The sequence below is a fragment of the Platalea leucorodia genome (assembly GCF_965183815.1).
Source record: "Platalea leucorodia genome assembly, chromosome: Z".
Taxonomy (NCBI): domain Eukaryota; kingdom Metazoa; phylum Chordata; class Aves; order Pelecaniformes; family Threskiornithidae; genus Platalea; species Platalea leucorodia.
In genome coordinates, this window is record NC_138858.1 from 22,414,891 (window position 1) to 22,437,621 (window position 22,731).

Here is a 22,731-nt window from a genome sequence, read left to right on the forward strand (position 1 = left end):
ACTAGTTACCAACAATACATTACACACAAATACATTTAGACCTTGAAATGATGGTCAAATCAAACCACAGCCAGTGTACTTTATCACCCATGTAGATTAATCACCTTGAGTTTGTTGGGTTTTGGTTTTTATTGTTTTTTTTTTTTTAAACAACAGACACTTTAAAAAAATTATTTACAGAAATACTGATAATGGCTCACATTTCTAACATCTCAATACTTTCCTCTTCTTTTGACCTTTTCTACCATCTCGGCAGTATCTCCAGTGTTTTTTGAATAACTACATGCTGCTTAAGACTCCTTTTGCGTAAGATCCATTGATAATATGCTCTGACTCAGTGCATTGATGTATTTCAAACCATTTACATCCGAAAGCTTCTGGTTCTGTGAAATGGTTGAAAAGGCTTTTTTAAGGCCCACATCAGTATTGGTGGTTTCTGTTTAGTTTTTTCTGGAAATAGCACCGCTTCACTTTCAGGGGTAGGAAATCGTACTCTATACACTTCAGGGTAAGATTTCTGAAACTAGAAAAATACATCAATTTAAATGAAGAATTCACTCAAACTTGTAATATAAAAAAACTATTAAAGTGCAACCTCCACCTCTGGAGCAGGAAAATTATTATTTTTCTAATGGACTTTCTATACCTCTATATAGAAAATTAGGTGATATTTTCTAATATAGCTTGATTCATCACAGTACTCCTATGCTAAATGATTAAAAAGTTTGAAATCCCCAAGAGTACCTACTATTTTAAATCTCAGTATTTCTCTAGAGGACTACATGTCTAAGACTTGACAAAGCTTTTTAAGTTAAAATTAAAGACACTGGAGGAATTTTTATTTACTTGCTTGAGCTTCTTCTTCTTATCTTTCAAAGATATTTCTTTATTCATTGCAATTTCTTCCAATAAGGCTGCTAGAGGTTCTTGAAAGCCAGTTGCCCTTTGGTATTCAAATTCATCTGTACTGATTTGGTGACAAAATGATGGAGGAGGAAAAGGTGCATCAGTATCAGCTCCAGCATATTTTATCTGAAGAAAGAGTAAAAAAACAACAAAAAAACCCAGCAGCTGTGTTTTCTACAATAAATTTGCAAAGCCTAGCTTAATCAAATTGACCACCTAAAGTCATTAAGTCAAGAAGATATGGAATAAAGACATTAAATTGTACCTCCTATCTCCTGCACCAATTGAGTGAGTTCTAGTAAGTCAAAAAACATGACACAAAGGAAGTCTGTTTAACTCTTGGAATAAGGTAAAAGTTACTTTTTCAGTAGAAATTAAAGAAGGAAGAACTAAAAAGCATCTTTGAACAAAACAAAATATGGTATCAGGAAACAGAGTTATAAAAAAAGCTGAGCAAGTAAGGGTGACTCTATAAGAAATTCAGAACCTCAGTGAAAACACCTTTTAACCATTCACAGTTTTCCTCACTACCACAAACATAGTTTGCCCATTCCGTGGAAAAGATAGCGCTAACCAATAGGAAAACATATTTTAGAGTTCTTGTCTCTAAAACATTCAAGATCTGCTCGGTTTCATTTAAATACAAAGTTAGGGTTGAATATCAGGAGTCAAAATTAATTAGTTTTTCATAAGCTAGCAGAGACAGAAAAAAGTCTCTAAGAACTGTCGAACTTTGGAGCAGAAAGGATAAATCTGATCTAGAAGCACAGAGACATAAGAGGCTTTTTTCACTAGATACCTACTTGGACTCTCTGGAGATGTACAACATGTTCCTCTATAGAACATTTTAAGGCAGAAGGAACACTTAAGATCTCTTGATAATTGTCCATGAGAAAAGATACTAGTTTAGCAGCAAGCAGTTCATCCAAGTCCATTTCATCCTTTGAGCAGAGAATACAACGGGAAAATGCCTGAACCATCTGGGAAAGAAAAAACCCCACATCATTACTGTCTATTTTTCTATTTGGGGGTGAGGGGTGGAGAATCAGACTGTATTTTAAAAAGTGACCTTTTAGAAAAAAAGATTTTAACAGCACAATACTTACCATACTTCCAACACATTAATATAAAAAAAACATATTATGTACAGTGACATTGTCTGAGTGGACTGAAGATGGCTCTTGCCTCATATACATAATCTAACCCTGACTTTAGACTTGGAATGGCTGAATTCCACTTTGTTCTCAAGATTTTGTCAAATAGCCACTTCACATGGCCTTTCCAGTTAAACAGGGCACAAATATTTCAGAGATTTGAAAAATAACACAGGAATTTTATACAGGTTAGGCACCAGAGGGAAGACCTAATACCATTATTTTGAAATCATCAAACCAAATTTCAGGTCCCACTCACTTCATGTAGCCTCATGCTCAAGCACTGAATTACAAGAGTTTTCCGTCTTTGCACCAGTCACTTCTAACATTAGAAGCACAGAAAGCAATCAAGGTTTTCTGTCATGGACCATAGGCTAACTGCTGAATTAAAACTTAGTACAAAATACTTGGACTGTAAAGGATTCACTTCTAAAAATAACATTTAGATTATAACAATTATTTTAATCAAAGACCATTTACAGTTAATGAAATTATAACCTTAGCAGTCAAAAATGTAATTATTTTAATCAAATACTATTCATAGTTAATTAAAAACTTAATTGCTATGGAACAAATTTGGATTTATGCATGCCACTATAGGATTTTTATGGAGCGGCTCTACAGCTGAGTTTTCTGTTGCCCTTCTTGCAAAAGATGTGAAAATTAACCAAAAGAAATACATGTTCTTAGCCAGTAGGAATTGCTAAGTTATGCCTAATAACTTTGGAATAACATGCTGTTGCAAATATCAGTGATAACTCTACAAGTAGTCCTACAGAAAGAGCATTAGCAAAAACTAGGGCTTTGTCAAAATCTGATTAAAATTACTTTCAGAGATTCCTATAGTTAAATGATGAAAAAAATGGTGAAATAAATGATGAAATAAACTGTTAGGAATTTTTTTTTAAATGGCTGAAAACAGGTAAATCAAAACATTGAGCTACATATTTCTAACTATCACTGAAACAGGCAATCTGTTTCTCTCACACTGTCTGCAGTGATAAAGAACACCAGAGACCTCATCTACTGTATTTCTTTTTTTTTTTCTACTCAATAGTGAAATCAGTGGTGACTTAACTTTGACAGATAAGGAAATCTCCAAATTCCAAGCAAATTCTTCATTTGCTCACAACTTACCAAGAAATCCCAATTTATTAAAATTCAGACTAGCTTTCCACATAGCTAGAATAGGCAAACTGTTCTTCAGACAAGCAAACTGTATTTTGTATATGCTCTCCAGTAAGAATCTTTTATCTGTGCTACTCCAAAAGCTTTGTCTAGACCTTTGCCTTACACCATACGTACCAAGGTTCTGGTCCTCACTGATTCAGAAAGAGGTGGCAAATCCTTGTTAAAGCTAATTCTTGCCATCATCCTCACTAACAGCTGTAGTCTTTTCCGATTTTCTGGTGGCAGCAGGAGACAAGATATCTGAAGAGCTTCTACAGCCTTGTTGTGTTTTTGCAGCAGACCTGGTTTATACAAGATCAGGAGATGGAGCAACATTTCTCAATTATATATTTCTGTAACATTTAACATAACATTTCTAAATCTGCCTCCCCAAATTCCTTTCCTACTCATTCAAGACTTCCTTAGAGCTCCACTTCTCAAAGAGTCTAGGAACTCTAGACTACTAGGAACTAGACTAGGAGTCTAGTCTAGGAACTAGACTACTACTTCAGCCTGGAGAAGAGGAGACTGAGGGCAGACCTCATCACGGTCTACAGCTTCCTCACAAGAGAAGAGGAGGGGCAGGCACTGATCTCTTCTCCCTGGTGACCAATGATAGAACCAAAGGGAACGGCACGGGGATGTGCCAGGGGAGGGTTAGGTTGGACATTAGGAAAAGGTTCTTGACCCAGAGGGTGGTGGAGCACTGGAACAGGCTCCCCTGGGAGGTCGTCACGGCACCAAGCCTGACAATATTGAAGAAGCATTTGGACAACGCCCTCAGACATATGGTGTGAATTTTGGGGTTGTCCTATGCAGGGACAGGGGTTGGACTCAATGATCCTTGTGGGTCCCTTCCAACTCAGGACATTCTATGACTCTGTGATTCTACTACAACTGGGCACCTTGTTTATTTACAAGATTTCCTTCTGATGCATTGGGAGATGTTAATAACCATAACCAACAACTCTACATATTAGTAGACATGAAAAACTACAATGTTTTTGTTCATGCTTTGCTCTTTTATAACCGTCAGCTCTAAATACAACTGAGATGTATGCACAGATGTAGCAGCCCCATAAAGTTAAATCTAAGAAAACAATCAGAATTTTAAAAAAAACATGCTTATGCATCAATGACAGCTATGACAATACTGACATGTCCCTCACACCTACAGAAGTTAAATCTATGACTAATTCTACTTATAAACTCTTGAGAAAATACAGAATGTGAGCATGATGGAAATATTTGAAGACTGGACAGGCAGAGTAGAATCTGACAGTAGTTTGGGTACCTCTAAATAGGTCTCACCACCAAATTGTGATCCTCTTTTGGGTTTCTAAGGCTCAGTAAAGGAAGTACCTACTATACATTTGCCTGAATAGCACTATTATCAGAACAAAACACAAGTCAGGAGCAAAATACCTGCATGACTGAAGTATAACAGTAATTTCTCTTAAAAAAGGAACAAGGAAGACCAACAAAGAGATACATTTCTCTTTTTTCCATAGGATTATAGAGGTTGGAAGGGATCTCTGGAGATTAGCTAGACCTCTCTCCCTGCTCAAAGCAGGGTCATCTACAGCAAGATGCCCAGGACTATGTCCAGTCAGGTTTTGAATATCTCCAAAGACGGAGATTCCACAGCCTCTCTGGACATCCTCTTCCAGTGTTTGACCACCTTCCAATTAAAAAAAGCTATTTCCCTGTGTATAAATGAAGTTTCCTGTATTTCTGTTCGTACCCGTTGCATCATGTTCCTGTTATTGGATATAACTGATAGAAGTCCGGCTCCCTCTTCTTTACCCCTCCCACATCACTCTTTTATACCCATTAATAAGATCCTCCCTGAGCCTTCTCCTCTCTGGGCTAAACAGGCCCTGCTCTCAGCCTCTCCCCATATGACAGATGCTCCAAGTCCTTAATAATTTTTGTGGCCCTCTACTGGACTCACTGACAAGTGCTGAGGAAAGATCTCCCTCAACCTGCTGGCAATGGTCTTAATGCAGCTAAGGATGCTGCTGGTCGTCTTTGCCACAGGGTCACATTGCTGGCTCATAGTCACATTAGTGCCCACCAGTACTGCCAAGTCCTTCTCAGTAAAGCTGCTTTCAAATCAGTCACCCCCAGCAAGCACTGGTGCATGAGGTTATTCCTCCCCAGGAGAAGACTTGGCTTTGCTTTTCCCTTTGTTGAACATTACGAGATTCCCGTTTGACTATTTCTCTAGCCTGTCAAGGTCCCTCTGCACGGCAGTACAACCCTCTGCTGCATTAACTGCTCTTCCTTTATTTTGTATTATCTGCACACTTGTTTAGGGCACTCTGTCCTTCAGAGTGTCCTATCATCCAGGTCATTAATGAAGTGTTAACGGCTACTGGCCCATTATCAGCCCTGGGGTACTCCCTACTGATTGACCCCCAGCTTGACTTTGTGCCACTGATCACAACCCTCTGAGCCCAGCAATTCAGCCAATTTCTGGTCTACCTCACTATCCACTTCTAGCTTGTACTTCATCAGTTTGCCTACAAGGATGTGATGGGAGACACTGTTGAAAGTTTTACTACAGTCAGCATAAACAGCATCCGCTGCTGTCCCCTCATCCACCATGCCAGTCAATTCCACACTGTGTAAAAAGTAGTTGTTTATTATTAAAAAAAAAGAAGTGTGCAGTAGTAGGTAGGGCTGCCTTATATTTACTTGTTTATTTTCTTACTGCTGGTTCTAAGTAGTCTTGAGCACAAAAAGGGAAGTTAAGCTTCACCACAGGTATGCTGAATTGTTTTCTTGAACTCTCTCTACAGGCTAGATAGGGAGCATAGTCTTGAATTATAAAAAAGTAAAAGAGACACCTGGGGGTCATCTGGCCCAACCCCATCTCCTAGTGAGGGTGCCTAACTCAGGTATCCCAAATCATCCCATTAAGGCCAAATGCAGCTTTTTAATCATTCAAATAGGTGTCTGGAGAAGGCTGTTTAGGCAAGACTTCTAGAGAAACATGACATTTTCAAACATATACTGCCAGTACTTCAAAGTAAACTGTGTAGGTATGAAAATGGAAAACAAACTAAGTATTTCTTGAAAGCCTGTATTCCCATGATTTTTTTGTGTGTAAATCTATTTTTGTTAGTAACGAAGGTTTCTATATTAACAACTCATTTTTTGTGAAAGAGACCACAAAATGATTTTTTGACTTCTTGAAACAGTGCAGTTTCCTTTCATTTCCACATAAACATTGGCATGAATTTTCTTCTCATTTTTGCATCTGTGAAATAAAACTCTTAAAACCTGAAAAATGTGAAATGCAATTGAAAAGCAAACAGAAAGAGTATGAAAGAAGAGGGAGCATTTTTAAAGATATTATCAAGAATATCCAAGATCTAAGAAAAAGAAGTCAGAAAAAGAACTATATTTAGTTTGAAGCAAGATTGTCAACTAACAAAATATAAAAATACTAAATTCCAGAAATAAGTGTTATTCTGAATTCCTTTTTCATCTCAATAATTTATTAAAAGTAATGTTGTTCCCACTTAAAGAAGCTCAGTAAAGCATGCTTACTTTTCAACTCAGTTCTTTTCAGAAATAGAAGCATTAAATGCAATCAAATATTTTCACATTTACTGTCTTTCAGTGGGCCATCTATAGCTACAGGATAGGTGAATTTGATACAGTGTGAACCCTTAAAAAGTTATAGTTAATAACTAAACTAGTGTTCCTTTAAAACACTAGATTAGCTAATGCCTATTCTAAGTTTAAGCGATGAAGGATTTCAATTTTCTTCAGATATCGTATTGCCAGGGTTAAAAACAGTCCTTACAGCCCTAATCCTTTTTAATCTAGACTTCATTCAAGCAATTTCTAAAAGCTTATGTGAGTTTTTAAGATGCTTAGGCATTTGTAAAAAAAGAAAAATCTGTTAAAATCCATCTGTTAGGTGTGGCAGTGCTAAGCAATGAACAGAGGCCTTTAAAAATCATAAAGACAAGCAATGGAAGACTTTTGAACTAATGTGATCAAAAAGACACAAGAATAAAATGGCGTTGTGATATGAAATAAATTTAAACATTAAACTGTTCTCTATGTAGAATGGACAGGACAGGTCCTAAAGAAATGAGCTGTGATACTATTTGAATATGGTAAGTTAATCCCAGGAAGTTAATTCAAAAGAATTATTTTTTCATTACATCCCAAACTACTTACCTAACACACTAACAAAAACATCAAAAAAATTAAATGTGAGAAGAGGTTCTTTTATCTGGCCAAAGTAGTCCACTATAGTTTTGAAGACATCTCTTTCAAATCCTGAGTATGTAGGCTGCTTCAAATCTGAGCAGCTGGGCCCTACAAAGAGAAGGGGGGGTAGGCAGGGGAAAAGAGAGAAAATTAATTTGCAGCCGCCAACGAGATTACTAGTTTTTATTCTAGCCAATAAAAAAAGCAATGTCAAGTATAAAAATAAAACAAAACTTAGACTCATTCTTCAAAATATAAGTGAAATTGTATTGATCTGTTGAATTGATCTATTTCCAATAGGTCTAGTGAAAACACATAGTAGAGGACAAATATGAATAGATAAAACCTTTATATATTTCATTGAAATAAGCTGCACTGGCAGGAGCATATATGCTTGCTTGATCTTTTCAACTTTGTTTAAGGCAATGATCAGAAAAAATATTGACTGTCAATATGAACAGGATTTGATAAAGCGGTAAAGACATAGTCAGTTCAATTGATTTTTATGGGGATGGGTTGTTTTTGGTTGTTTGTTTTTTTTTTTTTTTTTTTTTTTTTTCCCCTCCTGAATTTACTTACAATTTGCTAGACATTTCATTGCTGATAATATCCAGTGAGGTAGTTCCTCTGCATAGTGGAGAAACAGACAGAAATTAAAAAGAGAAAAAAAACTGAGAAAGATGTTAAACTGTAAGATAAAAGTGAAGCTGAAAATTCTTTAAGAAATTCCTCCTATACAGTAGGATCAACTGATTGCAAAGGCAGGCTATACCTTAATGTAGGATCTAGCTTGAATTACATCTATATTTTAGTACCTCCAGTACTCAGTATCAACCAGTTACGCCTACTGCTCTTACAACTCAATCAGTAAAATGGATCATATCGCAAATCCTTAACCTGCCCTGCAAAAATCAGCCAAACTAGTTCAAGCTACAACTTCACTAGTGCCTTACAGTGAAGCATTTTCTTTGCACTGAAGATGATGAAAAGCACTCATACATTCAGTTCTGTCATTTCTGCAAGGAGGAAGTTAGTATCTTGAGGTGCTCCAATTGCCTTTAAAATTAACATGTATATGCTCTGGAGGAGGTTTCATTCACAAACCAAACCAGGTTCCAATCTCATATTTTACTTCTCTACAAATCTTGTTGAAAACATGGTGGTAATAATATTATATATCGCAGCAGCAAAGATGCTTTACTCTCTCCCTGATGTGCAAAGCAGCTTGAAACTCAGTACTGGTTTCAAAACACAGACTGAAAACTCAAAACTGAGAAATTTTAGGCATCTCTCAGTGTACATTTTGATTCTTTCCCAATTTTTAATACACATTTCCCTCATGTAAACACTCCAGTTCAGGCAGTTAAGGGCTAAGCTGACAAAGCCAACTTGAAGTGAATAATATCCTTATAAATGAATAATGAATAGTATCTTTATAAATGAAAAGTTGCTGCTCTTTCACCTTCATCTTTCAACCCTGCTAAAGCAGGAATATGTTTAAGAGAGTAAATATGGAATAAACACTGATTCTTACTATTGGGATGTCAGAGGACAACAATGGCATACTTTTTAAAAACTCTAGTATAGATGTGGTCATACAAGTATAAAGATGCTACATGTTAGTACAGATTAGAACTAATATTTTTTTATAGCAGTAAACTACAATATAAAAAAGTTAAATGAAAACTTCTAAAATACTTACTTGATTTGTCTTCTAAAGTGACAATACCTTGCTTATTGACATTGTATACATTTTGGACTATATGCTTTGAATTTACAAGTTTTGTGTCTAAGACTTCATCCAGAGAATCCAAACCCAAGACCTTTTGTAATCTGTAAAAATACATAAACACATAGTTCATACATGATCTAATCTGAAAAAGGCAAATGTAGTAGTAGGATAGATATGATTCTGAAAGACACCTCTCCATTTCATAGAATCATAGAATATCTTGAGTTGGAAGGGACCTATAAGGATCATCAAGTCCAACTCCCTGCTCCTTGCAGGACTACCTAAAACTAAACCATACAACTAAGAGTGTCATCCAGACGCTCCTTGAACTCTGACAGTCTTGGTGGCGTGACCACTTCCCTGGGGACCCTGTTCCAGTGACTGACCACCCTCTCAGTGAAGAACCTTTTCCTAATGCCCAACCTGAACTTCCTGATGCAGCTTCATCCCATCTCCTTGTGTCCTGTCGCTGGTCACCAGAGAGAAGAGATCAGCACCTCCCCCTCCGCTGCCCCCCATGAGGAATTTGTAGACTGCAACGAGGTCACCCCCTCAGCCTTCTCTTCTCCAACCTGAGCAAACCAAATGACCTCAGCCACTCCTCCTAAGTCTTGCCCTTAAGACCTTTCACCATCTTGGTCGCCCTCCTCTGGACACACTCTAATAATTTGATGTCCTTCTTATATTGCAGCGCCCAAAACTGCACACTGTACTCCAGGTGGGGCTGCACCCATGCAGTGTAAAGCAGGACAATCACTTCCCTCGACCAGCTGGCTGTGCTGTGCTTGATGCACTCCAGCACATGGTTGGCCCTTTTGGCTGCCAGGGCACACTGTTGACTCATATTCAACTTGACATCAACCCAAACCCCCAGTTCTCTTTCTGCAGGGCTGCTCTCCAGTCTCTCATTCCCCAATTTGTATGTATAACCAGGATTACCCAGTCCTAAACAGAGAATCCAGCACTTGCTCTTATTAAATTTCATACAGTTGGTGATTGTCCAGATCTCACTGTAAGCCCTCTCTACCCTCAAGGGAGTCCACAGCTCCTCTAATTTAGTATCATCAGCAAACTTACTTAATGTACATTTGACTCCTGCATCCAGATCATTTATAAAAACATTAAAGAGCACTGGCCCTAAAATTGAGCCCTGGGGAACCCCAGTGGTGACTGGCTGCCAGCCTGATGTAACCCCATTTACTATAACCCTTTGAGCCCGACCCATCAGCCAATTGCTCACCCAACACATTATGGACTTCTCTAGCTGTGTAGCTATGCACATCCAGCTGGAGCAGCAAGTCTTGAACAAGTTCAGGGTCAGCTGGGAATTTATCATCCCCCCCAGTAATGGTTTTCCAATACAGGGCTCATCACCGATGTTGAAGAGAGAGGCAAAGAAGGCATTACACGTCTCTGCTTTGTCTACATCCCTACTTGCGAGGTGACTGACTTCGTCAAGCAATGGACCGATGTTATCCCTGATTCTCCTTTTGCTATTAACATTTTTAAAAGCCCTTTTTGTTGTCCTTCACAGTACTGGCCAGCTTGAGCTCTAATCGAGCTTTGGCTGCACAAATTTTCTCCCTACCGTGGTAAACAACAGCATCTCTGTAATCCTCCTGTGTCGCCTGTATTTGCTTCCAAAGTCCATACACTTTGCTTTTCTTCCTAAGTTCTAGAAGAAGATCTATACTCAGCCAAGCCAGCCTTCTGCCCCACTTGCTTGACTTCCAACACTTTGGAATTGCCTGCTCCTGTATTCTTAAGAGATGGCTCTTAAAAAGTGACCAGCATTCATGGACCCCAACACCTTCAAAAGCAGATTCCCAGGGGACCTGCCTAAGCAACTCCTTCAGCAGCCCTAAGTCTGCTCTTCCCATATCCAGGGTTGATGTTTTGCTGGCAGTTTTTCTCCTGTCACCAACAATTTGAAACTCAACTATTTCACGGTCACTGTGACCAAGACACCCACCAATCACCACTTCGCCCATGAGTCCCTCTCTGTTTACAAACAACAAAAAAAAAGAACTAGGAGGGCACCTTTCCTAGTCAGCTCCGTTAGTACCTGCACCAAGAAGTAATCAACATGCTTCAGGAATTTCCTGGACTTGTTTGTGTCTGCTGTGATATTCCCAGTTGATGTCTGGGAAGTTAAAATCACCCATTAAGGGCAAGGGTGGTTGATCTAGAGACATCCCTTAATTCCTTGTAGAATAATTCGTCAGTATCATCATCCTGGCTGGGTGGTCAATAATATACTCTCACAACAATATCCACTTTATTTGCTTTCCCCTTCAACGTTACCCAGAGGCTCTCAACCATGTTGTTGCCAACTGTAAGCACCATACAGTCCAACCCCTCCCTTACATACAATGCCACTCCCCCACCCTCGCCTGCCCTGCTTATGCCTCCTGAAGAGCCTATAACCATCCATCATGGCACCCCAGTCACACAACTCATCCCACCAGGTTTCACTTATGCCAACAATGTCATAGCTCTGGGACTGGGCCAAAGCTTCTAGCTCCTTTTTCTTATTCCTCATGCCGCACACATTAGTATAAATATGTTTCAAATGTTCTCCAGTGTACTCAGCACACTGTGGAGCAGACCGAAGGACCTCGCTGTACACCATCCCTCAAACATTGGTGTGCAGCCCCCAGACTTATCTTTAGCAAGCCTGGTTTTATCCCTTCCCCCCTCAAATCTCGTTTAAAGCTCTTTCAATGAGCCCTGCTAACTCCTGTGCAAAGATCCTTTTCCCCCTTTGAGGCAGGTGTACCCCATCTGTCACCAGCAGGCCTGGTGTCTTGTAGACCGACCCACGATCAAAAAACCCAAAATTCTGCCGGTGACACCAGGCTTGGAGCCAGGTATTGGCTGTTTATATCCTGTCTCTTCCCTCATCATTGCCTGCAACTGGAAAGATACAGGAGAACACTACTTGTGCTCCTGATCCGTTGACCAGTCGTCCTAAGACCCTGAAGTCTCTCTTGATTGCCCTTGGACTTCCTATTGCAACTTCATCACTGCCAACATGAAAAAAGTCAATAATGGATCTGAGGGCTGTACCAGGGTAGGAAGTTTTCTCTTCACATCTTTAATCCGGGCCCCAGGGAGGCAGCAGACTTCCCTGAGAAGAGGGTCTGGTCTGCATGTTGGGCCTTCTGTTCCCCTCAGAAGGGAGTCTCCTATGATAATGACCTGCGTTTTTCTTTTACAAGCGGTTTTGATGCAGGGTGTAGGCTGACTTAATCTTGGTAACACCTATGACCTAGACAAACCATTGTCCTCGTCATTGTTCTGTTCCACTTGCAGAGCCTTGTACCTATTACGCAAGGGCACCTGGGAAGGTGGTGTAGCCACAGAGGAGACATGCTTGCTGCGCCAGGCAGGAACTTGTTGCCATTGTCCCCTATCCCTTGAGTCACTGCGTACAGCTAGGTGGAGAGAGGACAGGGAATCCACTGTATCAAGTGTCCTATCTGCCTGACAGGCCTGTCCCAGGGAAGGTAGGGTGCGGTTCCAGGAATCTCTCTCTCTGGCCACACCCAGGTCTCATCAGCCAGTGTCTCATGAGCTGCAGGCTCCTGGTGGCTCTCTTGGCCACCCACTCCCCCACCCCCCTCCCAGGCTCCCCTGGTTCAGGAAACCCCACTGTGCATCTCACTGGAGCACTCCGCTGCTGATCATGCCAGCACCAGAGCTGCTCACCTTAACATCAAGTTTATTACACAGAGATAATGCGCTAGGTTTAGATTAAAGTAATCATTAGCAAGGCTTCAACTGTGCTGTAAAAATAGCTAATGTATGTCATTTTTTTCTCCTGCATAAATAGTCTAAAGCAATGCCTTTAACTTTGCATAGGATATTCCTTTTGGAAATAGTAAAGGATATCTGAACCTTAAAGCCTTCTGCAGTCAATTAGCTACTCCATTTCTTATCTCATAAAAAGTATTGTACTTGCCATTGAAAGGTTTCATGGTACTGCACTTCTACAGAAGTGCTTCTATTTCATAACAACAAGAAAAAAAGAGAAAGACTGAGGAAAAAAGTGATTAAACAAGCCAAAGCCCACACAACAAAAAGATTTGTATAACACAACAGAAAAATTCAAAAGGTATTAAGCACAATAAAGTTTCTTTGCAAACTTCATTTACTGAATTCGTTAGCCAAATAACAAGCAGTATAGTTAGTCTAGCCAGTATGGCTTTGATAGCAGCAATGAAAGGTGAGTGGGGGAAATTACAAGCATTACCAGAAGACAGACAAGACTATTATCTACCACACAGTTTTACTCTAACAGCAAATGACTCACAAGTATGCTCACCGTGACAAAGTCATGGATTTCCATATTTCTTCTATATTTGTTTGTGTTAGCTCTCTGCGGAACACAAGTTTGCATGCCGGTACTTCCCCTATAGCTATACTGTGTCGCTTGTACCACATCTCAGAGTTCTGAAATCAGAGGAAACACACCCCATTAACTGCTGACTTTTCAAGTATTAAACAGTATAATACATTTACAGTACAGCATGCTCCCTATTACAAGTATTTTAAATATTCCTAAATTCCAGTAAAGTCTCCAGAATGCAAATGAGTGTTTAGATTTCGCAGATGTGCAGCATCTTTTCTCAGTTACGTAACTTGTCCAAAGCTGAAAAATTATGTGTGTCAGAATAGCCATTAAACTTCAGGAGTCAATGGCCTCTAGTCCTGTGTTCAGGTCTTCTCTGTAATTAAAATCAGTTCAACTCACTTGTTTTCAACTGCCACTCTAAGATTAAAGAATTGCTTAAGGAAAAATTATTGGAGAATTATTATACGAGATATCAAAGACTTATATTCATCCTTGTTCATCATGTACTGATCAAAACTAAACATTAAGTTCATTACAAGTTTCTATACATTAATAAAGTAAAAGCAAACAGCTACAGCTGAAGACACCCATCAGATCTAGTCCACCATTGTAACAGAATAAAGTAAAGCAGAGAACGCAAGAGACTACTATCCTTTATTCAACATTCACGTCCAAGCTCAATACTTGAAGTGGTGCAATCACAGTCCCTGGAAGTATTAAAAAAACGTGTGGATGTGGTGCTTAGGGACACGGTTTAGAGGTGGACTAGGCAGTTAGGTTAATGGTTGGACTTGATGATCTCAGAGGTCCTTTCCAACCTTAACGATTCTACGACTCTAAGATTGTCATCAATGTGTCGATGGACAGACATACAATAGAGTTTGTGTCAGCAGCGTACTTTTCAAGGCAAAACTCCTAATCATTCTCAGTTCTTTGATTTACATCACAGAGCAGTCCTAAAACACATTAGCAGTATTCCTTGTGATCTCAAATAAACCATAAGATGCACTCCAGGAATGCACTTAATTACTCCAAGCACTAATCATCTGTCATTCCATGATACCAGACTATAGCTAGTTTGAAACAAATAGCACCTTCTGAAATTAGTATCTGGTGTTCCACATCAGTACTTCACTACACAGACCCGTGCCCATCAATCCACAGACAGCCAAAAAGTGCTCTGATTGATGCTGGAGCAATTTAAGGTGCCACCACTTTCTACTTCACCATTCCAGTGGAAGCTACAACTTTCTATAAAAGAGACAGCAGAAAGAAGCTTATTCCTTTGCTTCAGTTACTTCAACTTATGGTCCACTGTATTAACCAAAACTGCCAATGAAAAATTTGGAGCTATGCCAGACTCTATGCTGTTGCATCTGAGTCAGATAGGCAGTCTTTTGCTAACTTTTATCAGGCCAGGATGCTTGGATGGAAATTTAGTGCAGACAATTGGAGGCTGCAACATGTTAAAGCTGCAGCAGATGCTTGCTCAGTAACTAAAATACTCTATTCTCTTTGCTTGTGTTTGGCACTATTTTTTCTTTCCTTTTAATCTTCTACCTGATATTGAAGTTCTAAGGACCATGCTTTTCCTCTTCAGAAGCCTACTGTAAATGAAAGGTGCACTCAAACTGCATATAAGTAATTGGATTACAAATATGGAATAACCATTCATTCAGGACCTCTAGATGTCCAGCAAAATGGTAGGAGCTACTTTTCCAAACAGACCATTGATCACCAAGAAATCCAAGGCTAGTGTCCTGCACTGATAAGCATTAATAAAAAGGCCAGAATTATCAGAGAAGCCCCAAGAGTTCATAAAATATGAGAACACTCGTGTACAAGATACACTAGAGGAAGGGTTTAGAATATACATAAGGGTCTGGAGCACAAGTCCTATAAGGAGCAGCCAAGGGAGCTGGGGTTGTTTAGCCTCAAGAAAAGGAGGCTGAGGGGAGACCTTATCACTCTCTACAACTACCTGAAAGGAGGTTGTAGCCCGGTGGGGGTCGGTCTCTTCTCCCAAGTAACAAGCGATAAGACAAGACAAAATGGCCTCAAGTTGCACCAGGGGAGATTTAGATTGACTATTAGGAAAAGCGTCTTCTCCAAAAGGGTTGTCAAGCACTGGACCAGGCTGCCCAGAGAAGTGGTTGAGGCCCCATCCCTGAAGGTGTTTAAAAGACAGGTTGATGTGGTGCTGAGGGACATGGTTTATTGGTAGACTTGGAAGTGCTAGGTTAATGGTTGGACTCGATGATCTTAAGGGTCTTTTCCAATGTAAACGAGTCTATGATTCTGTAACTCCAGAAGCCTAGGCTTTTAAGACATTCAGGTGGCAAGAGTTGATACAATTTTGGTTTACTAATAAAAGCAACATTTTTTTCAATGACTTTACAAAGGCTGGATCAATCCAGGTAAGTATGGGGCAGGATGATTCTCCAAGCTCACAAAGGGCAACAATGAAACCAGGACCACTTCTCCTTAGCTACAACATATTCCTTATGAAAATGGAAACTGAATCATTAACAACCTCATAACAACTAGGAAGGGAGTAATACTGTATATATTCTGCTACATGAAGTGTCTGAATAAGAGTTACAGTGTAAGTGACAGTAAAGTAACTATTTTGTCTTGTAGTATAATAAATGCCCTATTGGAATCTGAGCAAACTGGAATGCAAGCATACTGGCAAATACAGCCATGCTGAACTTAGGATGCTCACGACATCAGAGTCTGTAGCAGAAAGAACACTCAAAGCCAGCCTCCCCAGCAAATAGTTAAGAACAACCTTACTTCACATAAGTTTAAAATAAAAGTACTTCCCATTTAATTTTCTAATTAAATATTTTGTGCACAACAAAGATCATTAATTCAGTTTTGCTTTCCAAATATGCTTATGTCTGGGGAAATGAAAACTGGATATCTTACCATTGTGACCGATTTCACTGGGATGTGTTCTTGGGAAGTGCCAGCCTTCGGTTCATTCCAATCTGGAAATTTAATTACTTCTTTTCCACATGAAGGTTTCTTTGGATATGGCTTCAGCGGTGAGGAAGGAGGAAATCTACAATTAGAGAATGTTTTTAATGCCTTTGAACTCTACCCTATTCCATTTCTACCAATGCAAAACTGTAGTAGGCCTTCACATGCAAAAATACAACAAATGCCTTGGACAGTCACAGTGCGACTTAGTTGCCTGAAGACTGGTGTTAAGTGACACAAACATCCTAAGGTGTCTTGTTTGGCCTCCATCTGCTGCTCCAGAACAGGTCAGGTCCTTAGTATCTCCCATGACACAGCTGAGCCTTGGGTGAATGTCTGAGAACCCAGTGCATCTCAAATAGCACCAGCTGCCTATGCACAGACAACTGAATCAGGTCTTCATCAGATGTTGATTCTGCAGAAAAAGCTGCAGGTAGACTTTCCCCGTGTCAAGTGCACTGCTCACATGCATCTCCTAAAGCAAAGCTACATAACTAAGTCATGTGACTAACACTTGGATTTAATTAGTGTGCATGCAAGTGTCCACACAAGGTTTTGTCCACATTACCATGTTCTTCTGCGTTTACATGTTTTCTAGGCGAAGATCATATCCTACAGTTGTTTTCTGGAGTCTTTTTCCAGCTGGTTGTGCAGGAAAATCATTCACTTTTTAAGGCATTTCAAGAAGTGCCTTGAAGAAATTAGCAGAAATAAACCCTAAGCTAGCCCTTGCAGAAAACAAGGAAAACAAACTATCCCAGACCACATTCAGCTCAGTCATATCTCCTGCTTGACCAGTATTAAATTACTGCTAAACCTATGTCAAAGCATGTACAAAGAAGTTAATGGTAGCACATCAGAAAGACAAATCAGTTTGATGGCAATATATCATCAGACTGGCCCAGGTCAGATCTTGTTTACCTGCACTTCCTGATGCTTCAAGAAATTGCTTCAGCCTCACTCACTCTTTTAATCAGAATGTAAAAGACAGTTACATCTGCGACCATATAACAAGAGCTTTCACACAGCTGGATAGCATGCATTTATGTCCTACCAGAAATATTCTCATGCTCAAGAAATCCTCAAGTTTTCTTTAAAATTTCACCCTATCCTCTCAAGGCAGTGCCAGCATTTAATTAGTTTTTAAATTAGTTTTGTATTGCAGTTTTGTTAGTCCAGTAGTGCTATACTGCATCAGTTAAACACTTTATGGTTTTGACCACACACAGTGAGTCCATTTGCCGTAATCCACAGCGCTCTTCAAGTGAGTATCTGCAGCTCAGGGAGGTGTCACTTCCTTCAGACAAACCCTGAGGAGAAATAATAAGCACCTTGCACTAATCCTGCAAGACTTACTCTGCCTTTTAAAAGTAACCCAGATTACATTGCAGATGTTCAGCTGTTGAGTACTCTCAACTATTTTTCAGCTATTCATTATTTCTTAGAGTTTAACATTAAAACCTCTGCAGCCTTTTTTCTTTTACCTGACAGTATTCTCCACAGCTCCCTGTTTCCCCTCCAGTTCTTCACAATTTTTAGCTTCATGTCACTTGATGCCATGATTCTCAACCAACCAGTAAATAAATGAATTCATACAAGCAGAAAAAGGAGGTGCATTCCCTTTTTTCAGGTAGCATTACAGCAAGATCTGAATAGAGCCAAGTTTTTGGATAAACAATGAAAAGCCTCTGATTTTATGATGAACAGAATAATGTTACCAAAAGCTAGCAACTGAGGAGCATTCCGAGGTTGACAAGTCAAGATTAGCATGGTTTACAACCAGCAACACTAGTTTTAGGAGTTTATATAAGGAGGAAACAGAGATACCTGTTTGTGTCCACGGCAATGGATAGAGAACAGGGTCAACTAACGTTGGTATCAACGGTATAACTAGTACCACAGCTAAATTCCCAGAAGTTTACTAGCAATGCTTTTGCTTTTAATACAACTGCTTAATTCCAAAAAATGTAAAGCCTGACAGCTTCCAAAGCTGTAACTTCTCATTTATTATTGCAGACTACACTGAGACAGTAAGTCAGAGCACACAGTCTTTGCCATTTTTAGAAGCCACATTAGTTCTCACCTTCACGTTTAATACTTGCCCAATACTCTCAGGCAAATCAGCAGTTAGCAACATCTCTTTTGCATAGTCTGTGGAGTGGACAAGAGCAGGAAACTACACTTACATGCGACGTTAATGAGTGACACAACTGTGCACCGCAGTATACAGCTAAAGTAAATTAATACAGGAATGTATAGAAAAGGTATGAAGCATATCAAGGTTTCCAGAGTAAGCACTGTCAGTGGAATTAAAAGCGACTCGTACTGGTATCTGTATCAACGCGGTGAGAAACATATTTACAACGTAACATTAGGAAGTCCACCAGAGGGAGCTGCCAGGACACTACATACATGAGTAAAAGCCGGCTGAAAAACCGTTGTTTCCCTGGATGAATAGGAGAAAAGCATGTTTTAATACTTAAAGCTGAACACCAAAACCACGAGTAGCATACACAGTTTATTTATGCACCAAGCCCAGTGGGAAAACCTGGCTCCAATTAAACATATATGAAAAGTATGCGGTTTTAGTAAAAAACCCGTTCAATTAGTAACTTAGTTATCTTTTGAATGGGAGGTGAAGAACACCATTAAGATAACTATAACAAACGAGCTCGCTTGTCCAACAGCAGATCATTAGGCAGAGCGCATAGAAAATGAAAAGCACAGAAATATTTCACCCAACCAAATTCCACAGCCTGCAGCTTGCCACAGCCTGCAGCTCAGGAAAGTCATGCCTGAAAATATAAAGGAGAAAAGAACAAAATAATTCAAATGTGTCACAACACCAATGCAAAACAAACAAACAAAAAACCACAGCCACACAAACACAACAAACCCAAACCAAAGAGATATAGTGTAATACCAGTGGTTACCAGAACACATATTTTATCTCTTGACAAAGAGTCAATGCCCATAAAGAAAGGAGACAAATTACTTAACACCTATGGCACCAGTGAAAAAAACTGCGCAGGCAGTGCTGTCCTAAGAAGAATAGACAGAGCAGGACTGGGCTAGGAACATACCAAACCAATAACACACCTACCACCATGTGCCGTACCACCACCTAACTGCTTTTCTAATTCCACTTAAACAAGTAAAAAGCCCGCTCCACATTACTCCTTTACATTTAACCTTCTCCAGGCCAAAGTTGAGACCTAAGATCCTCTGCAGCTCTTCTTGTCTTCCATGTCTGTTTTCCAACCTGAACTAGTCAATGACTAGGTAAACTATTCCAATGTCTTGCCCTTCTATAGCAGTCACAAGCCGATGGCCAGGGAAGAATTTAAGAACAGGACAAGCATATACGATACCTCCTCAGCACACATCCCCAGCCTTTGGTCTTTTTCAGCTCACAGACTGCAGAGCCATATATCATTTTTTTATACTTAGCAACAGACTTTCTTGGGTGAGCTTCCCAAAATATCTTCAGATACAAGTCCTTTGATACACTGAATCCTTTGAATTTGAGTCCCAAATTCTAAAATTTAACATTTTCCTTGATTGTTACACGGAATTTCCCTTCATGGAAGTCAGTTTGGAGAGAACATTCATTTTTTTATTCCTCCCAAATTATTTAAAATTTCTTCCATTAAAGTTGATTGAAATTGGTTTGAATATTTAACTTATCTGGCAGTGAAGCTGTAGCATTCAGTGTTGTGCCTTCAGAAGGCAGGCTAAAAACCAGCTACCACTTTTACCGAAAGATGTCATGCAGTATCATAAAGAACAAGTTGAATTGGTGCTAAGTTGTTAGTACAATTAAATACAAATCTGATCAAATCTGACTGGCAATGAACTGAACCACACTGGCAATGAACTGAACCACACTGCAACAAGTTTAAAGTAAACCGTGGCTCTTTTACAAGAGAGTATCTTGACCCAAGTTTGTTTATGACAAAATAAAAGAATTAAATCATACATACCTCTCACTTTTAAAGTATTCCAAGTTAATAAATAAAATTAGTAGAGTAATGAACAACCGCACTTATAGGATAGATATACAAACTAGAGAGCAAAAAAGCTTAGGCACACTCTACAAACAAACTAGTTAAGATCACAGAGTAAAATGAAAAATTTACTTCATCCACATCAAGTGGAAAATCAGTATTACATATGTTTTTCCAAAGACAAGATTAAGAAACCATTACAAAAAATTAATACATAAAATTTCTTTAATTGTATAATAATATATATATAAGTAGAAACATAGCATTATTGCTGACCTATTTTCCCTATTGCTCTGCATGAAGATAGCTCCCATTTCCTTAAAAGATTCATCACAATGTAAGTTACAGATCCATACTTAAGGTAATGGTCATTTTTACACTACCTTTTCACTGAACAGGGCACTACGATATGGTACAAATTCAGAACCCACAAATTCTGGACACCCAAACCTTAACTGAGGTCACAAGAGGTCAAAGAACCCACTCCAGTAATGCTAAGCTTTCATTATGAAGAAAATTCTTTTCCTCTGTTAACAAGCAACCAGTTGAGAGGCTACATAGAGAAGAGTAAGCAAGCATCCTTGAGAATGAGCAAATGAAACTTTGTCTCTTTTAAGAAAATTTCAGTCTACAATCCAAGGAGGATAGAAAAAGGCTCTATATCATGAATGACTTTTAAATTCAGAAGGCCTTTCTCTTCCCTTAGGAGTGGAAACAGCATCCAAAATAGTCAGGGGGTTGGGGGAGAGAGAGGACAATGGGAGCCGGATGCTTAATGGCATCCTCACTTCCATCAATGTCTTCTTGATACATACGCCAACACTGACAAACCTGATGTCTACCAACAGCAAACAGAACTAACTACCTTGTAAAAGCTGTAAAAGCTTTTGTTAGTGTTCATAGAACATAATCAAGTAAAAGTGCCCTTCAGAAATATTTAAAATATTTAGCCAAAGACTAAATCATGACAGTTGCCTATCACTGGAGAAAATAAGGTCTTTAAAGGGAAGGAGGAGGGAAAACACATTAGTATCTTTTCAAAGACATTCTACAAAAACATTTGTAAGACCAGTACACAAGAGTGATTACTCCCTGTTTCCAAAAACTAAAATTTTTCAGTCATCATATATAGGTTTACCTGTATAAATGGCCATCATCTTGAAAGTCCTCTTTGCCCCATCTTCCTTTAATATCTTCAATAACATGATTTTTCAGGAATTTTTTAAGCAGCTTAACCGTTTGATTGCGAGTCACTTCTGGGCCAAAGTTTTGATTAGAGCCAAGCAGTTCATGTAAACAGTCCACTGCTTCCGAGGCTTTGAAGCAACGCTCATAGCTTTTGAAACGACACCGATGCTTCCGTAATGGCATCCCAGCACGAAAAAGTTCTATTATCTCATTCCACTAGCGAAAAAGAACAAAGCAAACCGTTATGGGAGCTCTTCTTCTAGAAGCATTTTAGTTGTACAAAGAGAGATTAGAATACAGGCAGATCTGCAGGCAGAACTATGTCCTTTTTTGACCATCTGCATTTGTAAGCACATGAAAACCTAAAACTATGCTTTAAATAATTGAGATCTAAGAACAAACACCAGATTTAGGAAACTGAAAGATCTAGAGCCCCACACTACCTACGGCTCCACAGGTTCAGCTTTAACCTCCTCTTGGCTTTTAACTTGGCAAAAGGCTGGACTAAAGCCCCGCTCTGCCGGGCTCTGCCGCCACCCCGCCCCGCGGGGCGCACGGGTCCAGCCGCCCCGCACAGACTCAGCGTGGGGAGCTCCGACGCCCGGGCGGCGGTTGGGGACGGCCCCGCCGGATCCCGGCCGGGGACCAGCTACCTGGGACAAGCCCAGGGCCCGCCCGGGCTACCGGCGCTCGACCCTCAGGCTGCAGAAGCTCGGCCAGCGGGGCAGGCCCAGGCGGCCAGACTACCTCAAGGCCACCAGCCGGTACCCGGGAGACTCTAGAGAGCCGCCGTCGCGGCGTCGCGTCGCGTCGCGTCGCGTCGCGTCGCCGTCGCGGCGCCCCCCCCCCCCCCGCCCCCCCCACCCCCCCCGCCGGACGAGGCGAGGCGAGGCGAGGCTACACAAGGGACCAAGGCGGGGCGGGGGCAGCCCAGCCCAGGGGGGCACTCACCAGCCGGGTGGCGCGGTAGGGCCCGGGACCGACGAGCCTGGGCTCCAT

At 40.1% G+C, this 22,731-nt stretch overlaps 1 protein-coding gene across 2 annotated transcripts; it reads right to left on the reverse strand.

Annotated features, from left to right (window-relative positions):
- Nucleotides 1-361: 361 nt before the first annotated feature.
- DEPDC1B (DEP domain containing 1B) lies at nt 362-22,731 on the reverse strand (the record flags this gene model as incomplete). 2 transcript variants are annotated; one of them, XM_082336089.1, is made up of 11 exons in its annotated part: nt 362-523; nt 847-1,032; nt 1,710-1,886; nt 3,366-3,532; nt 7,431-7,571; nt 8,043-8,090; nt 9,166-9,296; nt 13,523-13,650; nt 16,484-16,619; nt 21,683-21,948; nt 22,684-22,731. In XM_082336089.1, 11 exons carry the CDS (start codon nt 22,729-22,731, stop codon nt 362-364), a joined length of 1,590 nt encoding a protein of 529 aa, XP_082192215.1. The 2 variants fall into 2 exon arrangements, with proteins under 2 accessions (XP_082192215.1, XP_082192216.1); XM_082336090.1 differs by lacking the exon at nt 847-1,032.